Below are 19,955 nucleotides of genomic sequence, written 5' to 3' on the forward strand. Positions count from 1 at the left end.
TCCCTAGAGTAACATGTTGCTCCCTTTCTAGCTACCAAAATTATTTCTTTAAGGGAATTTCTCTTAGTTTTATGTGAAATCCGTATTTATTTGCTGTACCTGAAGATGTCCGATGTCTATCAGTAGAAATAAAATATTTCTTCAGAAATCACTCTGTCATTACATTATACACAGCTGGACAGCATTCCAATTTTGTATTGTGATATGTACACTTATATATACTTTGATAAAAAAGGGGACCATTATTAGAGAGTAGACAGGCTAATGCTAAAATCCTTACTGTAGAACAGTACAGCATTCTCTACAGTACAGGACATAGCCTTTCAAGTATTTTTTTCCATCAAACAAGGTATGCCAGTATATTTCATATGAGGGATGTATTTCAAGTGCTTTGTTTGCATCTCAAAGGCAACTGCAGAATTCTTTGTTAAGTGCAAATGGAGAAGAATAACAACATTAGCTGAAGAAACTATCTGGATATCCTGCAGTTGTTGGTGTTATTCAAGATTATTCCAGAGCTGATATGGCTGAAAACTAACCTAGCAAAAACTAATTCCTTTTTGGGCATACCAGACATTTCCACAAGCACTTACTGCTTGCCCTAAAGAAAGGTCAGGCATACTCAGCCAAAGTGGGTTGGGAGGATATTACTGGGGCAGACTGGATTTAGATTGATTTAGGCTATCATGAAGCAGCATTGTCAGTTGAAAGACAAAGGTCCTATTACCCTATATATTGCTGTTTGATTTTACTGACACACCCTCACTGCCTGGCTTGATTTGGATCAAGCAACAGCCAGTCTTGCTCACTTCCAACCTCTGGTCTCAGCCATGTAATGAGAATCTAATGAAAGCATGAATAACCTAAACCTTGGGCTATTGCTAGCTGAACTGTCTTCCTGTATACCCTAGCCTGCTCATATGCATGAGAACAGAAGGAAAAGATGAGAACAAAGTCTTACAGGCATGAGTTAACTAGACTGAAAAACAGACAAGGCTATCCTTTAGGTCTGCCCCCAAGGAAAAGAAGTTTGTGTGCAGACGTAATGCTACTAAGTACTGGAGCTCTATTTGAGATGCTTAATGAAAATAGAGCGGGGGAATATAGAAAAACAGAAATGTCTGTTATGTGCCTGCCTTCCACAGATTTTCAATAACACTTAAGGGCTTAACATCTTTTATGCTTTTCAAACCATTCTTAATAAAATAAAATTAGACCTTTCACAAATCTCTCACCTCCTGGGCCACCTCGACCTAGATCAATACACTCCTGTTAACTGTTATTATGTGCTGTTCACAGGTCCTCCATCAGTTTCTTGTTGAAATGGCAGTTTTCAATGTGATAGGACTTTCTGAATTAATTTTCAAGTATGATTTTAGGAAATAATGTGTCAAATTATTGAAAATCCTGTGCTATCACATATATTTAACTTTCTTTATTGACTGCTTATTTTGTTAAGTCCAAAAATTCTAGATTGTTTTGTGTGATTTTACATAATTTTTTGGGGGGTATTCTTAAAAAAGAAGTGTTCCAAAATGGATATGCATTTCAACAGCTTCATCTTCTAACACTTGCACTATGAACATTCTCACTATGCAAAATGGGTGTGTAATATTTTTAGTATCATTTTAAATTCTTCATGTTGATGTGACATACCAGTTTCCAAGCTTCATAGTATTCCATTACATTCCCATAAAAAAAACAAAAACAGAAACAAACAAAAAAAAAAAACATGACTTAAACTGTACACTCAAGTTCTGTGTTGAGTGTTTTACAGCTTTCTTCTCCATTTGCATCTTTTATGCTTTTGAAACTATTCTTAATAAAATATAATTAGACCTTTCACAAATCTCTCACCTCCTGGGCCACCTCAACCTAGATCAATACACTCCTGTTAACTGTTATTATGTGCTGTTCACAGGTCCTCCGTCTTCCACCATAATGGGTCCTTCCACCTTTCTCCATTTCTTCCACATGTACAATGTATCATGTAGACCCTTTCACTTCAGCTACATGGCATATAACATCTATTGAATCACATCTTAGTGAATTGTGCTACTTAAAGTGAATCAAGGAATTGTAACATTCAGGATTGTTTCCTCAGATAGTCTCTCTTTGCAATCACTTATTAAATGAAAATTGCTTTTATTATATTCATACAAGAAATCAGAATTTTCAGACAAATGTCAGTCTATCATGAAGACTAAAACATTGTAGGACTGCACAGCACTGTGTGAAATTGTCTTGTTTGGCAGATGAGGAATGAGATGTAGCTGCTTGATGCGGGCAGGTAGTGACCTAGCTTGTTCTGAATGGCCTACAGTTGCCACCCCAAAATGGCAATGGTCTTCTATGATGTCATTTATGCCCACCCCAAGCAAGATGTCTTTAATATCCTTAGGTGCAAGAATAGATAGAATATGAGTGACGGGCACAAAGCTGCACCAGGGAACGTTCAGACTGGACATTAAGGAAAATTTATTTACTGTAACTATGGTCAAACACTGGAACAGGCTTCTAAGTGAGGTGGTTGATACCCCATGCCTGTCAGTGTTCAAGAGGCTAATGCCCTCATTAATATGCTTTAACTTTTGGTTAGCCTTGAAGTGGTCAGGTAGTTGGACTAGATGATCTTTAAAGGATTCTTCCAACTGAACTATTCCATTCTATTCTAATAAAATCTAGTATCAGCATCTTCACATCCATTGATGAGCCTATATTCTCCCATGCAGACTTGAATCATCCATTATAGTTCTCAATTTTCTATGCCCTGGGCCTTCCATTTTAAAAACTCAGGTTCCCTTTTAAAAACTCAGGTTCTGTCTTTGGTTTTGAGGTCACTGAGAATCTTATCCCCATATAATTTTATTTATATATATATATATATTTATATATCCCCACATATTTTTACTGATGCATTACAAAATTAAGGGATTTGAAAATAATTTCAAATTAAAGTTTTTGTTTGTTTGTTTGTTTTGTTGTTGTTTAATCAGGACCCAAGTAGCAATTCAGGCATTCTTTGAAATGCAGCTTTTAAAGCTATGCATATACTTTAACACTTTAGATGTCCATGATGTAGTGGATGAGTGGATGAGTTTAGCCTATGACACAGCGGTCACAGTGTAGGACTTGTTTGTTTGGTTTTTACTTACTCAAACCTTTGTGGTTCAGACCTCAAAAGGACCAGTGTAGCCCATTTTAAAGAGAAATAACTAGTTTTAAATATCGAATAGCCCATATCACACATATAAAAAATATAATTCATCAGCATTAATCAGTAAGCAGCTTTAGCTTTAAATCTGTCCCTACAGTAGCATAGAAGGACAGGACTGAGGGCTACAATATACAAGAAGCTACATCCCAGTATGAATATGTGCTAAAAATCCTAGGAGAAAAGATATCTCTACAAATCTTGTTTATCTGAAAATTGACTTTACTTATTTGCAAAGGAATTGCAATATTTTTAAAGTAGCCCAAGTAGAAATAGGCATTCAAAATTTCTGTAACTCTGTATATATGTGGGACTATTATAATTCCCTATTAAAACATGAAAATATGTGTTCTGAAAAAATAACTAAACCTGTGTTTCCTTATCTCCTTGTATGGAATTATTTAAGATATTGAGAAATTACAATTTCAACTCAGACATTTCACTCCAAGTTATTCCTAGAGTAAATTGTGGTCTCTCTTCAGGCAAGTGTGAATCGTCGAACATTTGTATAGCCAGGATTCAGACTTCAGGACAGAGGAAGGAACCTCATCTCTCCAAGGAGGTGGTTCTTCAAGTTTCTGTCAGCTCTTTTCATCAGGAAGTCTACAAAAATTGTCAAACCTTTGCTAGCATTTTGGTTTTACAACTTGAAGATCTGCAGTTTGCCACAGAGAAGTGTATTTTGACAAGGATGATGGGGATGGAATGGTGTGTGTGTGTCACTGTACTGATACCAGAATAGGACTGCATGTTTTTGAACAGACTAATAATTGAAGCCATACTAATATGCAAGAGAACTTGTGTATTGGAAAGCAATAGCATGATCTAACTGTATTTAGGTTCCTTACCTTCATGAGAACATTATTTTTATTTAGATTCATCAATGCACAATGGACTTAAGACACGCACTCATGAAGATCTTCCTTCCACTTTATTTGTAAGTTTGCCCTTAGCTGTTTACTCTTGTCTAATACAAGATCTACAAACATGATTTAAACTCTCTGAGATTTAATTCAAACAACTCACATGCTAACTTGCTTAAAATTTAACAGAAAGGAATCTAGTTCCAGCAGTGAAATGATGACCTGTTTATAAACAATGATACCTTTTGTGTGAATGTTAGTACAACCAGGAAAAATACTAAATCAATCAAAAAAAATTAAGAGGCTCAGTGAAAGCACTGGGCTGTGATTAGGGCTGATCTTGTAGATATGTAGTTACATCAGAATGAGAAGTAAATTATGAGTAACTTAATTCTGGCAGTTCATATTTACAGTTACACATCTAAATATCACATTTTTTTAAATCTTAACAATATCTGCAGAGAAGGTGTTCATATTCTAAACTTTCTCAACATGGTATGTGGTTTTACAAGGTAAAACATATAAAAGGTAGGTCAGTCTAGCTGCTAATTATGTGGTAGTGGTCTCTGTACTGGGTCTGGCTGGGATGTTAACTTTCCCTGCAGCAGCCCATACAGTGCTGTACTCTGCACTTGTAGCTGGAACAGCAGTGTTATCACACCAGTGTTGTGTCTACTGCTGAGCAGCACTGTCATCTCTCTAGCATCGGGCCTCTCTCTAACCCTCCTAGGGCAGCTGACCTAAACCAACCAAAGGGATATTCCATACCATGTGATGTCACACTCAGCAATAAAAGGTGGAAACAGGAAGAAGAGGGGAGGGGTGGGCTCTCGTTGGGAAAACGTCAGTCCTCCTCCCAAACACTGGCTACGTGTGTTGAGGCCCTGCTTCAAGGACGTGGTCAATCATTGCTCGTTTGTGGGAAGTAGAGAGTAATTTCTTTCCTCTGCACTTCCACATAGCCTTCATTTATTTTATTTGTTTGTTTTCCTCCCTTCTTTTTATTTTCCCTTTCCCCCTCCCTTTTCCCCTTTCCCTTTTTATTTCCCTTTAGTTAAATTGTTTAGTTCATAATAATCTTTATTTAATTTTTATTATTATTTCCCTTTAATTAAATTATCCTTATCTCAACCCGTGAGTTGTTCTTTGCTTTACTTCTCCTCCTCCTCAACTAAAAAGAGGGGGAGTGAGAGAGCGGTTGTGGGGTTTAGCTGCCCAGCACGGTAAAACCACCACAGCTTTATTCAAATAGCAATTTCAGAAACACCTTGCCAAGACATGAATTAGTTCTAGAGGCCTTTGTGATGCATAATGCATGATGAAGAAATGGTCTCAGAGCTCATGAAACTCTGAATGGGTGACAGCAGGTGCTACAAATAGAGGGAGTTCTTAGTGACATTAAGGATAGTGACTTTTCTTAATCCACAATTCTAGAAATCCAGAAAGAAACTTATAGTGAAAATGACTGAGGATGATCTGCAAGAGGATCAGCCTGAAGAAACAATATATTTCACCACATATGTGTATCTCACAGGGCTCTTTCTGCTGCTCTTAAGATCTCTCACAAGGCTGGGTAGGCATGCAATCACGAAGAGGGCCACACAGAAAAAGAGAAGACAAAGACATTGCGACTCACTATGATGCATGTATATGGACTTCAAAACTAGGATGTATGCACTCCTGGTCTCATAGCTTAAATATAGTCCAAGATCCCCAGCAGTCTTGGCCATGAATAATAGAAAATTCAGGATCATCACTTCCTCCTACTTGTTTCTGAATACTATTCTTTGGACAGAGATGAAGGGATACAACTGCCTCCTGAAAAATGTCCTCTGTAATTTTGGCCTCTGTGTAGTGTTCCTTTTACAGTTAGGAGGGAGGGAACTTGGTAGATGACCTGCTGACAAGTAGGTCTAATGCATCTGTTTTGTAAGTTGATCACTTCTGATGAAGGGGAAGAGGGAAACTTAATTTGGTATGGCATGCAGGCTTGAGTCATTCCACTGCTCTAATCTTGTGCTGTCTGAAAGCTTATTTTGGTGGGTATTGTGTGCTGGAATGACACACAACTAGAACTGGTGAGATGTCAAAGAACTTCCCAAAACAGCTTAACCAAATACAATCAGCTAACCTGCAGAACTATGAAATGCACATTTAGAAACACTCAGAGCTGGAATGTAGGTGAAACTAAGTACAGGAATGCCAGGGTTATGTGAATATCGAACAGCAACATGAATATCACCAATAAGGACATTTATAAATGACAGTATTTGTATTTTTCAGTTACTCTGAATTTCTAAACCTCTTAAAATGTTAACTCAGGTCTCCCAGATTCACTAAGGTAAGAAGCTAGGGATCTTTAATCTTATTGTTACTGCTGGGGAAACTGAGGCAGAGAGGTTCAGTGACTTACCCAAGGCCACAGAGGGAGTCACTGTCAGAGCCGGGATTAGAGCTCAGGAGTTTCTGACTCCCAGTCCCAAGCTCAGACCACTAGACCATGGCCTCAGGACATTTCCATCTGGTCTTCAGTCTAAAAAAAAGTAAATTCTCAAGTATGTTACAAGTATGTAACATATTATATATATTTTTTTCACTTGAATGCAATGGTATGAATGAGAACACATTGCTTGTAAATCAATGATGAAAAGCAAACCAGTACATTTTAACCAATCTACCTTTATCATATCTATGTGTTTGATACAGATCTGCAGAAAAATCTTTATTCAAGTTGCAGCCAATAAAAGCAGCTATTGTATTTCTCAGGGTAAAGAACAAATTGCCTTTCCAACCCAGCCAGCATGTCATTTATATTAATGGCAAGGAATGCTAAGTTGCTCTGTGTGTAAGTAAACTCTATTAAGAAAGTCACGTCCCTTGGTGAAGCTAGATCCTTAGTAAATTTTACTAGCTAAGCACTGAGCTCCATGTCAGAGTAATTACACCTTTTATCCACTGTGAGCTCTCTCTTAGCTTCTTCACTCTTTAATTTCCCACTTCAGCTAATTTAGCAGTAAAATCGCAAAGGTTTTAAAAGGTTAGCTACTGAGGAACTGGCGCATGAGTGTTCTGTTAAGCTCCATGCATTGAAATCACATCATGTAGAAGAAGGAATTAATTAAGTAACAATTAAGTAGTGATGGATCATTGACAACATATATACACTTTGGTGCTAAAATTAATCTCCCCTGTAAAGCCAATATATTGTGTATCTTCTCATTTATGTACTGGCTTTTTTTTTTTTTTCTCTCTTGAAATATAAAATGGATAAGCTTCTCAGCAATCTGAAAAAAAATATCACATCTTTTCTGGCACTATTGAATCTACATACTATCTTAACATATATAACTTCATATTTTTTTAAAGAAGAATTTAAAGTGTAATGAGAGAAGCAAAATTTGTAAGGCAGGTGATTTTAAAGACTGTAAGGACATCTGTTATATGAAAGTACTTAGTATGTTGAAAGTGCTAACAATTGTGTAGTATTCTCTTGCTGTCTTCTTTTACAAGTTACCATATTGCTTCCTTGTATGGACAGTCAGCTGCTTAATACATAGATTGGCAGTTAGCCCAGTCTATCCTTGATTCTAAAAGCCTCTTAGCAGATGAAAAATCCTTGGTTCATTCACACCTTGTAGAAAGGATGACAGGGCAGAAGTGACATCCAGATCCATTTAGATCTTTTTGAGCATGATTCTCCTTTGCCTTGCACATACATAAGTGTAGCCATTTATAGCTGTGCAAAGTGAGCACAAAAAGGATTTAAAACACTCTTACCCATGTGAGGGGAGAATTCTGATTTGGTTGCATTATTTCCAGAGGTGATTACAAAAAGTGCCACATAGTGAAAAAATCTGGCTCTGCATAAAGGTAGTCTAAAGAATTTTGACACAAAGCATAAAGTAGCAGTTTACAGAAATTTGTGCTTTGAAGCAAAAGGTATTTTCATATGCTATTTGTTTGTTATTTTTATAGGGAAAATATTAAATGTTAAACTCATCTACAGAGAATGAATGCTGTTTCATACTTGTTTTTGTAGAATCATATTTAACTAGAAGTCCTATAATATATTCTCACATACGAAGGAATTCATGCCTTGGGTAGAATCCCCACTAGTTCTACCTTTTCACGTGTTACTTCTAAACCCAATTCTTCAAAAGTTACACATAACCATCTGGAATCTAAGCAAAATTTGGTATTAACACAACAGCTAGTCTCAGTCCATCAGAGGTCAATACTGTTCTGGCCACAGTACAGGTAGTAAATAATTGTCTTCAACATTTACCAGTGATCTCTCTGCTAAATGATCTATCACCACTATAACAATCCAAGACCTAGTGTCAAGCATCTTCACAATACCAACTAATATAAGCAGGAAAGGCCTGCAAATACTAGATTAACAAATGTGAGTTAACAAAACTGGTAGTTAGCAAATTAAGTACCTAATGTGGCTATCACTGCAGATATAGTTAAGAATTATTTCCACTTAATAATATATTTAATGTATATTCACTTCATATGTTAGGTCATTCATTTCCCAATACTTCCTGGTGACCATTTTCCTAGTCTTTCCTAGCATAATTCTGATCCTTTCTGCTATACTTAGATGCGACAATGGGCCTGACAACTCAGGTGTGGATTATGACTAATACTGCATTATGACTTGGGGTTTCTTTTTGTTTGCCTTTTTTTTTTTTTTTCCTTCCTGTTCTGGATTCAGAGCTTCTTTAAACATTCTGAGTTGCTAGTCTGGCTTGACTGAAAAGTACTGTGTGTTTGTTGTGTGTCTGCATGTGTGATACCAACTGTTGAAGGCTGCTTGATGTTAGATGAGGGCTTATGCTCAGAGCTGTTCTATAGTTGGCTCTTTGGCAGAATAACTCCTCTCCAATGACAACTCCATGCTTTGTGTGGGGGAGATTCTGCTTAATAAATTATGGCTGTGACAAGTATAATATTAACTGAGATGGGGCATGATTATAATTTCTCGTGTTAATCAAAATCATGAGTCATTCAATTCATGTCAATAGCATTAAAGAGCTACACTAACAAGTAAGAGTTCAGAATCAGGCTTCTGGTGTTAAATCTAAAAGGATATCTGAAACCTTTTATTAAAAATAGAAAATGAAGGATACATCCTCTGCTTACTTTGCATTACTCAGCCATGCTGTTAGCATAAAACATCAAATAAAGAACTATAATGACAGCTGATAATGTATCATGGTACATGGGTTATCTGTTTACCACAAGTACAGAAAACACTTCCGCATTAACAAGACTTAAGATAATACTATCAACATGACAAAGTTATTATATTAGGTCTCCTTGACTCGGAAGCCAACATTAGAGTTTAAACTATTTATTCCCTTCCTGTCCTTTTTTTTTTTTTTTTTTTAATATCACATTTAGATAGCTTTGAAAGACTTAGATAAATTTGAAGGACATAAAGGCAAACAATATTTAAGTAAGACCTCAGAAAAGGAGTTAGCTTTGCAGCCCTGTCCATAATGAAAATTACATCTAGCAAGTACAAGAGCATCAAAATAGTGATCATAATTCATAGAGTTTGCTTTGCATATATCTTAGAAAGTCTTATCAAATATTCAGTCTTTTTATAAAAGAGAAAAAAAAATATAATTTTCTAAAATATAGATATTCTAAAGCTCTAAAAGGCTTTGTACTGCTGTCTGTCTCCTCCTCAGACAGAGAAATTGTGCAGGGAATGATGGGCCTTAATTTAGTCCTCATTAATAAGTACTTTTAAGACAAAATATTCTTGCAATTGCCCTTATTTAAATTACACTCAAGCTCCCTGTAAATCTAAAAAAGATTATAGGGGAAAAATCATGTCAAGAGGTCTAGCAAGCTATCTGAGTATATGCAATATCTCTGTTATACTTCTCAAGATTTTTTTCCATTTCTGAAGTTAGGAAATTATTGGCATTTGAGTATATTTTCTAGAAATGTTTGATATATTACAGGTCCTAGAAACTATCACTGCCATATACATGCTCAAATTCACTACAAGTGCATCTGCCAAGATACCAAATCAAAGATTTGAGGTTTCTATCAATAAACTGGGATCAAAATGAAGCTAAAAATATGAGAGTTCTTCTACTAGGTCTTCTATAGGTCTCACCAGTTCTCTCGTTGAAAACTAAAGATCTATCTGTGCAACTTGCTTTTCCAGTATGGTAGGAATAGCAAAAACATTTCCTCCCCATTTCCTAGTGAAAGCTTTCTTTTTGCCCTGCTAGATCATGTGTTCAGTTTTGTATTTTACACTTCCTTAGCATAAGAAAAATCTCATACAATGCAGGAGTAAGACACTGTTTTCAGTCTGAACACGTGTTAAACCACTGGTCCCCTTTAAGAAAACCTTGAATAATTTCCACTCTTGTAGGCATTACACATTTTTACTTTCTTTGTGGTAACATTGCTATGCATTGCAATAAGCACACTTGGACTCATAGATTAATTATAAGGCACCAGACCTTACTTATCTGTACTGAAAAAACAATTAGAAAACTCACTCTTTTTCAGTAAACCACAGTGGAAAAGAAACTAAGGAAATACAGAAAAAAGAAGTGACTTACCGTGGTTGTCTTTATCCGACCTCCTGGTTGTGTACAGGTCCAGCCTGATTTATTGATTAGCAAATCACAGCCTTCTCCTTCTAAACATGGAAGCATTTCACACCACTGTTTTGTTTTGATAATTCGTGCTGAACAGAAAAAAATAAAAAGAGGTTTGCAGGAGAGTTCACATTTCACTTATCTCTAAGCACTTTCTCATTAGAGTTGTCTATTTTCATAATCTAATAATGCTGCCATAGGTTATGATTCACAAAATTATTTGCACCTGCTGTGCCAACTAATTTCATTATAAAAATAAAACTTAAAAAACAACAATAACAAACGAAATATAGCCCTGTTCTACATAAAAATAACACAGAAGTTAGCTAACTTTTTAATTCCATGCTTCTTACAGTCATTGAAATAGTGTCTGGAATGCTAACCACTGGAGCCTTATTATTCTAAGTAATCATTATATAAGGTAGCCTAAACATGACCCATGCTGGTATCCATTGTGTTATACACTGTATAAACCTGATACTTCTTATTCTGAAGAGCTTACAGAGAGAATAGACATGAGAGAGAGTGTAGAGAGAAATGCAATAATCAGTTACAGAGGTCAACATAATGGCAGCAGCTGTGAAACTCTGCAATACTCACACTGGTAGGCAAAGTTAGAGGTGGGCACTAGGAACATAAGCAGGATGTGACAGCAGGCTGAGGGGAGGCCTCATGGCATCTCCTTCGTGAGGGGGGTGGAGGGACGGGTGCTGAGCTCTGCTCTCTGGGGACAGCGACAGGACCTGAGGGAGCAGCATGGAGCTGGAACAGGGGAGGGTCAGGCTGGGTATTAGGGAAAGATTCTTCACCCACTGGGTGGTCGGGCACTGGAACAGGCTGCCCAGGGCAGTGGGCACAGCACTGAGCCTGCTGGAGCTCAAGAAGCATTTGGACAATGCTTTTAGACATAGGGTCTGATTTTTGACTTTTGGGTGGTCCTGTGTGGAGCCAGGAGTTGGACTCAATGATCCTTGTAGGTTACTTCCAACTCAGGAATCCATTCTCTGATTCTATGCTCAGGGAAGCAAAGGTGAGGAAATCATGGGGAAGGAGACAATAAGCAGAGGGAAAAGAATTGAACAACTTATTACCCTATTACTACAGGGGAAAGGAGGTCTAGTCAGAAAGGTGAATGTCCCTAACTATCTGAAAGATGCTGGGTTGCGCGCTTTGTGTGCTGTTAGTGCTTATTGTCTCAACTAAGCTGGCTGTGCAAAATATCCTGAAGGTCACATAGCAAGTAGTCATGGAACAAGAGAGCTCTGACTGCATTAAAGTGGATGTGGAACAACTGTAGTGAGATTTTTTTATTTTTTTATTTTTTTTTCCAAGCCAGGTAGAACAGTAGGTTTAATTCCTGTAAACTTATTTCTGGGTTATAATACTACAGCATCTGAGTTCAGCTCTGTAGTATCTGGGTTCATTCTGGGAGCATTAATATTTTAGAATTAATATTACTAATATCAAACATTTTATAATTCTTTCACTCTATCCCTGGAGGCAAAATTGTATGGTGGAGTGTTAGTTTGGGATACTTTTTATAAAATGCATATACAGACACAGAATTTCTTGCATTGTGCCATATGTTCATGCTAAATTAGGTAAGGCTCCCAAAACAATCTATTTTTTACTCAGACTGTAAGGTTTGTAATCCACAGAAAATGGTCTTCATTTCCTTCAGAGATCATCTTGACAATATTAGACTAGGCTATGAAAAAGCTTTGCCACCTCAACTTGTACATATAAGTGTGTTTCAGGATTCAATGAGAGAACAAATTCCACATATAAGGACACAGATCATGTTCTCTTCTACGTTCACATGTGACACTATTCTCAGAGTCATGCAATGAATCTTCAAAAATCACAAGCCAAACAAAAAGAGAGCTACAGGGGAAAGAAGTGTACATGAAGCTTCTGGTGTTTCAAATTAATGTCAGGTTCAAGGAGCTTAAAAGCAGGCACATACCCGGTGGCAGTGGCAGCTCTTTGTGCTCACCTGAACATGTGATTCAGCCAACTTACCCTCCTGACTTCCTCTGTCTGGAACTATTTAAGAATACAATTCCCAATGCTGCTAGATCATAGCAAGAAATAGAACTGTAATTTAAAGTCTTCTAATAAAATCCTTTCCAATATTTTGACATGAAACAACTTGTGTCCTCAGTTCCGGTACAATTGTTGGTAAGCTCTAGCAATATAATGAACACTGGTTTCTTTCAGTGGAAGCTCAATCTGAAACTCATATTAAGATTTTCATTATAAAAACTACTTTAACTCCCAAACATCTACATAGGAATTTGCTCTGTTCATTAGGTATTATATATCACCAGAGGAATGATTCCCAAACAATTTTCATAACCACAATTTTTTTTGAAGCAGATCCACTAAGTTTTTATGAAACATAATATATATGTATATATAATATACATATATATATATATACATAATATTATATATGTATAAAATCATATTGTACTTGGGGTTCATAGGTACTGCTCTGTTGCGAAGTGGATTGTATCAGTTTTCAAGGCTAACATCTCCTATGTAACAGACAATAGCGACATTCTTCCTGAATGCATCGTTACTGAGTGTGCATTCAGTTGCAGACTTGACAGGAAAACCTTAGTAAAATGTCAACAACTAACCTCACCCATTTGCATTTATATATTTTGTGATTCACATATTGAAATGGCTATTTCTATCAATGTCTCAACAATATGAAGGCTCAGTAAAAGACTGAATAGTCAGTTAAACTCAAAATATTTATATTAGATTGCCTCTGCTATCTCAGGTGGGAGGTTTTCCTGGAAACATAATTTGAACTATTCTTCAAAAATATCTTTCTTTCCTCTGTGGATTACTCTTGATACTTGCTTGCTTGCTATCTTAGAATGCAGCTATCTGTAATATCACAAATACATGAAGCCATTGCTCTGGGTATTGGCTATATCTACACAAATTTAAAACATACCCAGAGAATTTTACAGAACATAAAATCTAAAACATATCTTAAGACTAGCTTATGCATCTATATAATTTATTATTATTATTTTTTTTTAAATAATCAGCTCACATGGTCTAAAGTGCTCTAGCTCCAGGGCTGCCTCCAGTGCTGCAGCCCTGGTGTTCTGACCCACACCGCCGGCACTGTCTGCTTCCCAGGATCTCTCCCCTCTTACAAATCTTCATGTCCCTCCTATACTGCTCTTTCCAAGATGACGCATTTTACTCTCTCTTATCCCTCCCCCCCTCAAGTCTCTGCAATTCCCTGGTACAGTTTAATCCAGCAGGTGCCTTCCTCCATAACAGGGTTAGTTTTATGTAAAACCTTCCAGACAATTCATATGACAATTTCATATAACACATGTGGATTCATATTCCTGTCTTAACAGGCCTTGTTTTATGGGCCATTTGCCAAAAGTAAGCCTGGTGGGCCAGTTGAAGTTTATACAGACATACAGTTCTGTTAAGCACGTGCAGCCACATCAGAGGCTATATCCATATCTGTGGGATTATGTCTATTTTTGAATTTTTACTTTTCACTTTGCCCACTATAGCAGAGTGTCACAGTGAAACTAAATATATAATGCAGGGAGCAAAGCATACAACCATTTTATCAGCACAATATCAAGAATTTCTTTCAGTAATTTGAAATGAGTTACACTACTCGAAGCAAAGGAATACAATGTATTTCCTGAGGCAGTATAGTTGCATTTTTACTGTGTATATTCACTGGGGGTGAAATTCAGCCTTCTGCAGACAGACAGCAAAAAGCCTATCACACTCTTCAAACCCACTCCAACCTCTATTATAAAGAATTAAGTGGCACTTAAATGATACATAGGCTTTGTGCAAGCTTTCTGCAAAGAACTGAATTTCATCTTAAGAATCTGATCTGACACTGCTTTGCATCTCCTAAGAAGGGCTGTGCCCTTTCACTTAAGCTGAAGTTAATAGGAACTGACGGTGCTCAGCACATGGTAGAATTAGTTTCCTGGGTAATGCCATTTGAACTGGAGAACAAATGGGGCCTATCCAAGGGCTTCTCATACAAACAGGTCTGACGTGCCAGGCAGACAGAGGTGATACCAACGTGATGCCAAGCTACCCACTAAAATGTTCTTAAACATTCTGTTAAATAAAACATTTCACAATGGATTTCCAATGGAGCTGTTAAAAAAATAAATATAAAATGATAATAATAAAAGCTCCATCCAAAAACTGAGAAGTGTTCCAGAACACCATGGATGATTTTCTGCTAAATATTGCAATTAGACATGTTTTGTCTCTAAGCTTCTCACCTAGTTTAACATCATATATATACTTTTCTATGGAAAAACAGATTTATTTTCTATAGATTCTTTTCACACATTCATTCCACATTCATATAGTTATTGATGGCTGCATCTCCACTGAATCTCACAACAGAAAATCATTAAGTTTTGTTATAGCAGAAAGTGAGATAAATTTGAATAGTGGCAGTAAATGCAAAAACTTACAGCTGTGTAAAATAGGTTAGATTAACAATGTCAGATTGTAAAAGATTTTAAAAAAATGTTGGTGAATGAACTTGGAAATAATAATAAAAATAAAAAAGTGTATTATTTTTTCATTGAATAAGAATGTTGGTTAAAACAGCATTTAGATACTGATAATATGAGTTTGGGATATACCATGGTCCTAGGCATGAAAAGTGGTGTGTGAATTGAATATTTACAAATCATAATGAAAATCATGGTAGAAGTCAGTCAGTTCCAGGTGCCTGAGGTAGCAAATGGAAGATTCTGTGTAACGGAGAGCAGGAAGATTTCTCCCAAGCCCAAGTGGAATACAGAGTTTCTAAACGTGCTTCTTAAATGATGACTTAGATTGCCTGTAATTCTTACAAAATGATATTTACTTCACAGTATTTTTTTCAGTGACGACTTCTTGTACTTAATGCAAAATGTAAAGTATGCATTGGAGAAAATATTTCCTTTTTGATTTTCATACATTATTTCATTGTTGTTTTCCTTAAACTTTGAAGAAAGCTCATCACCATAGCTGATTCACAAAGTTCAGGAATGCCATTGGGGATTCATTAGTTTAGATGTAGCTTTATATTTATCCTAGTGATCCCTTTCCCCCTTTAAAGAGAATCTATGCCTACTATTATTGATCACCTCCAGCTGATCCCAAATGGTTCCATCATCTCACACCTCACATCTCACTACATCCATATTCTCTTTACCTCATGTTTTTCCTATTTCTTCTTCCATTTTATTCAGCTGTAATCTGCCTCCTTTACTATTTTAACTTTCCTCCAACCATTTCTGTCCTCTGCCTGATTCAGTACATACAGAATATCTACCTACCAAAAAACTTTGCAGAACTTCTTTTGTTTAGCTAGTTTTACCTAGGACTGCTAAATTATGTTAATTATCCCTATTTTTACATAAGTTAATTGACTTGCCCAAGGTCACAAAAAAATTTTTTGCAGTGCTAAAAGCAAAACATAGTGGTTGTTTGTCCAGAGACCTTTCTTCGTCCCATTTAATACATATATATGAGAAATTAACCAGAAAATAATTTTATGAAAGTAATAGGCTTTTAAAATTATTTATCAGTTAGATTGCAGCAGCAGAAGAGTCCATCAGAAACACAAGCTGAATCGGAGTTCTTTAACAAGACATTGCAATCATGAACTGTCTTTAGTGCAGCAATTTGACTGTAGTAGTGTATAAGTCCCAAACATTAATCTATTTTACTATACAACAAGGAAACATCACAAAGCTTGGATACCTTTTACAGCAGTTATTCTACTCCACTTAAAACACTGGAAGCAGTGTTAATTCACAGAGTTAGCTCATCTCAATTATTTATAGGACATCTAAACCAAAGACTATTCAGTTCTAAGAACAGCAATATAGCAATGTCTAGACACCCATTTTGTCATTTTGCACTTGCTGTCAAGACTGGGAGGGAGCTTGAGAAATACATGGAAAAAAAATGTTCTCCTGCAGGCTACCAAGAAGCTGCAAATTGACAACAGGTAACGAGATGAAAAGTAGAAAACTGAATGACAGGGCAGAGGCTCTTTGTGCAGCTCACCCCAATCATTGCTGCAGTAAGGGAGAAATCTTATTGTATCCCCATAGTTAAGGAGAAACCTTCAATATTGACATGTTCCATATAGATGAAAGGATGACAGATTTGGTTTAATGGAAACTGCACCACGAGCAATGTATTTTGGGGAGGAGCAGGAGATGATCTCCGAATTACGCACTCATCGGTGTCATCCCAAACTAGCACTGCCTAAGGGACACTCCTGCTAGTTAGAGGCATAATCCCTAGGAATTCAGCTGTGGCATAAGAGGTGGATGAAGCTGTGTGAATACCTAGCAACCTCCATAAACCACAGCAGCACAGGTTTAATTTCAAAACTACTGCATTCAGCAAGGCATCCTGGCATCTGTTTAATTTTATGAAGGTACCTAATGTTTTGCTGAATCTTCATAAAATTATTTCAAATAAATACATACTGACAACTTAAGAATAATAAACTTCAAAGATATTGCAACAAATTAGAAATGGCTATTAATACATATTAAATCCCCAGAACACTAGACAGAGGATGAAAACAAAACAAACAAACAAAAAATACAATTAAACAAGATTCTGCAAGCACTCTAATGAAATTCAACAGCTCTTGTCTTCTTTCCTGTTGGTGTCTCCCAATAACAGAACTTCCTCATTATGATACACCAATCAATAAATAAATACCCGCACTATGAAAATAAATATAATAAGAGTAAATGCACAGGAACAAAAGATATCTAACCTTCTGTAGTGAATAAACAAGCATGTATTTATGTGACATCTCTCTTCAGTTCTTTGAAAGTCCTAAAAGTACGTGATTCAGTGATCTAGTGATAGATATCTCAGATTGATCTTCATCCAGATGTTCAAATACCTGTATGACTGAAGCACTATCCTAAAATGGAAACTGCCCTACAAATCAGTTTCACAGTCAATTTATGTCTGTTTCAATTTAAACTTTCAAGGGCCAATTTTCTTCTGTTTATAATTGTGCTCATTTGAGACTGTAGTATATCTCTGCATTCGTTCTCAACCTCTTGGCCTTTCTCTGGCAATTACTACAATTGTTCGCATGGAAAAGCAGTACAGCAAATATAACACATCTTTTTCAACTGCTTATAAAACAATCTAACTGTTAGAAACAGAAAAAAAATGCAGTATCATTTGCCAAGTCTTGCAGGGTCACAGCAAGCATTCTGAGAGTCATGCTAAATAATAAATGCAGAAAAAATATACATGTTAGAGTTTTCTGGAGACATATTACAAGTGTTACTAGCCTCTTCTAAACTGCTGTTTTCTAACTATGTATCACAAGGCCAATGTTTTCAATAGGCAGCCTGCCCCACAATTTTAGGCCAATTCAGAACTTGCCTGAATGCCCAAAGATGTACATATTCACAACTTTTCAATCTGTAAATGATCTAGCACTTCATTGTCTGTGGGTAGTTAGCATTTGCCATCTAATAAGAGATGCTAATTGAACACCTACCCCTAGAGAAAGCCTTTGTCAGGACTCTGTGTCTTCTGTTGCTGTCCCCTGCTGTTCTGCTCTGCTGTATTCAATTAGTGTGCTGGAAGCAAAGTAAAATTTACTAAAAATCTGATCTGTGATATGCCAGCAAAGAACCCTTCAGAGATTAGCTTTTCAGCACATTTCACTTTGCTGCCAGCACACTGAAAACAGCAAATTTAACTGGATGGGGACAGCAATTTCAGACCCAAAGAAGAGGATCTGAAGACAACAGCAAAGGGCAGAGACAAGGGAGTAATATAATGGAAAGTAACAAGAAAACAGATAATAGAAAACAAAGAATAAGACAAGAAAGGAAGGTAAAAGAGAATAGCACGGGACAAAGTCCATCTATATGTAGTAGCTACTGAGGCAGTTGGACAAGGTCAAAAACCCATGCAGCAACATGTTCAGTGAAGACAGTTGGAAGACAACATGGGTAAGTGAAGGCTAAAGAATAGAATTGATTTTATTTTTTTATTTTATTTTTTTGTCCCTCTCAAGTACACCAGTTTCAATCCTCCCGATATGAGCAGTGGAAAACTAAATTCACTGTGGTTAAAAGAAGAATGTAAAAGAACTAGGCAGATTGTCATGAGCACCCCTGGTGCTCAGGGGCAGCTGCAGAATATCTGATTCTGTGCTCTCAGGAAAGAGAAACATGCTGAAATGACAGCCGAGAATCAATGTCCTTTTTGGGATTCAAGCTGCACAGCAAATCATGTATCCAGGTTTACTACTTACGTTCAGTGAACACTGCACATGGTCAGTAAGAAAAATAAAATAAAATAAAATAAAATAAAATAAAATAAAATAAAATAAAATAAAATAAAATAAAATAAAATAAAATAAAATAAATAAAATCTCTTAATTTGACACTTTATCTTTTGAATGGACAAAGAAGTGAGAAAGAGAATGTGAAACTCCATGTGCTTAAGTACAGAAATTAGTTACTATTTAATCCTTTAAAGAGATTTCTTTGAACTTTACTTGTTCTCCATGTGTATTTTGAAAGCGAGACATTTAGCAGAGTGGTTCTCCTCTGGCCCTCATTGCTTTTGGTACTTTCCAAGTCCAGTGTCAGCATGTACACTTCTGCTGTGACATGGTGGTGACATTTTATTTTGCACTGAAAGCAATAATAATGCAGCTGTTCTGAAGGCTTCCTTTGTCAACAACCACAGCAGTGGGAAACTCTGCCCTCCTTTTGTCACATATGCAAGAACAGAACATGCAAGCTATTTGAATTAAAAAAAGCTCAATGACTACCACAGAAGGAGACTAACAGCTGCCTCTGTGTGAACAATTAAAAGTATTAGAAAAGAAAACTCAGCAACAAGGCTGCGCATATCCCATGTCCCCCATGATTTTCCCCTATTCCACCACTAGATACTCCGAGTATTCTTTGCAAATCAACGGTACCTGAATGAAAAATAAGAAAAAATAAACTAATAAAATGAGCAAAACAGGTGAAAACGAAAAGGGAGGAAGATGATTAAATAGTTATCACTTTCATAGTGAGGATACAAAAAATATATCTAGTTGTGTTACTTTTGAAAATTGTTTTTATAATATTACTTTGTCAGTACCCCAAGAAACTTCCCAAAGTGAACTGTAATGTTGACCTTTAGATGGCTTGGAAAATGGCTTTTTCT

At 36.4% G+C, this 19,955-nt stretch overlaps 1 protein-coding gene across 6 annotated transcripts in view; it reads right to left on the minus strand.

The window, feature by feature from the left end:
- Positions 1-19,955, minus strand: part of TAFA5 (TAFA chemokine like family member 5) — a 437,226-nt gene that overhangs the window by 72,813 nt on the left and 344,458 nt on the right. For 3 of the 6 annotated variants that reach the window (XR_011092064.1, XR_011092063.1, XR_011092067.1), the window contains 2 exons: positions 10,674-10,801; positions 6,491-6,610 (listed from right to left, as the gene is read on the minus strand). Coding sequence is in view for 2 of the 6 variants with exons in the window: in XM_068669699.1 (XP_068525800.1) it covers positions 10,674-10,801 (128 nt within the window). In the remaining 4 variants the exon portion in view is untranslated. The remainder of the gene's footprint in view (positions 1-6,490; positions 6,611-10,673; positions 10,802-19,955) is intronic. The other 3 variants (XR_011092065.1, XM_068669699.1, XM_068669700.1) reach the window with 1 other exon arrangement.

The sequence above is a fragment of the Anas acuta genome, chromosome 1 (assembly GCF_963932015.1).
Source record: "Anas acuta chromosome 1, bAnaAcu1.1, whole genome shotgun sequence".
NCBI lineage: Eukaryota > Metazoa > Chordata > Aves > Anseriformes > Anatidae > Anas > Anas acuta.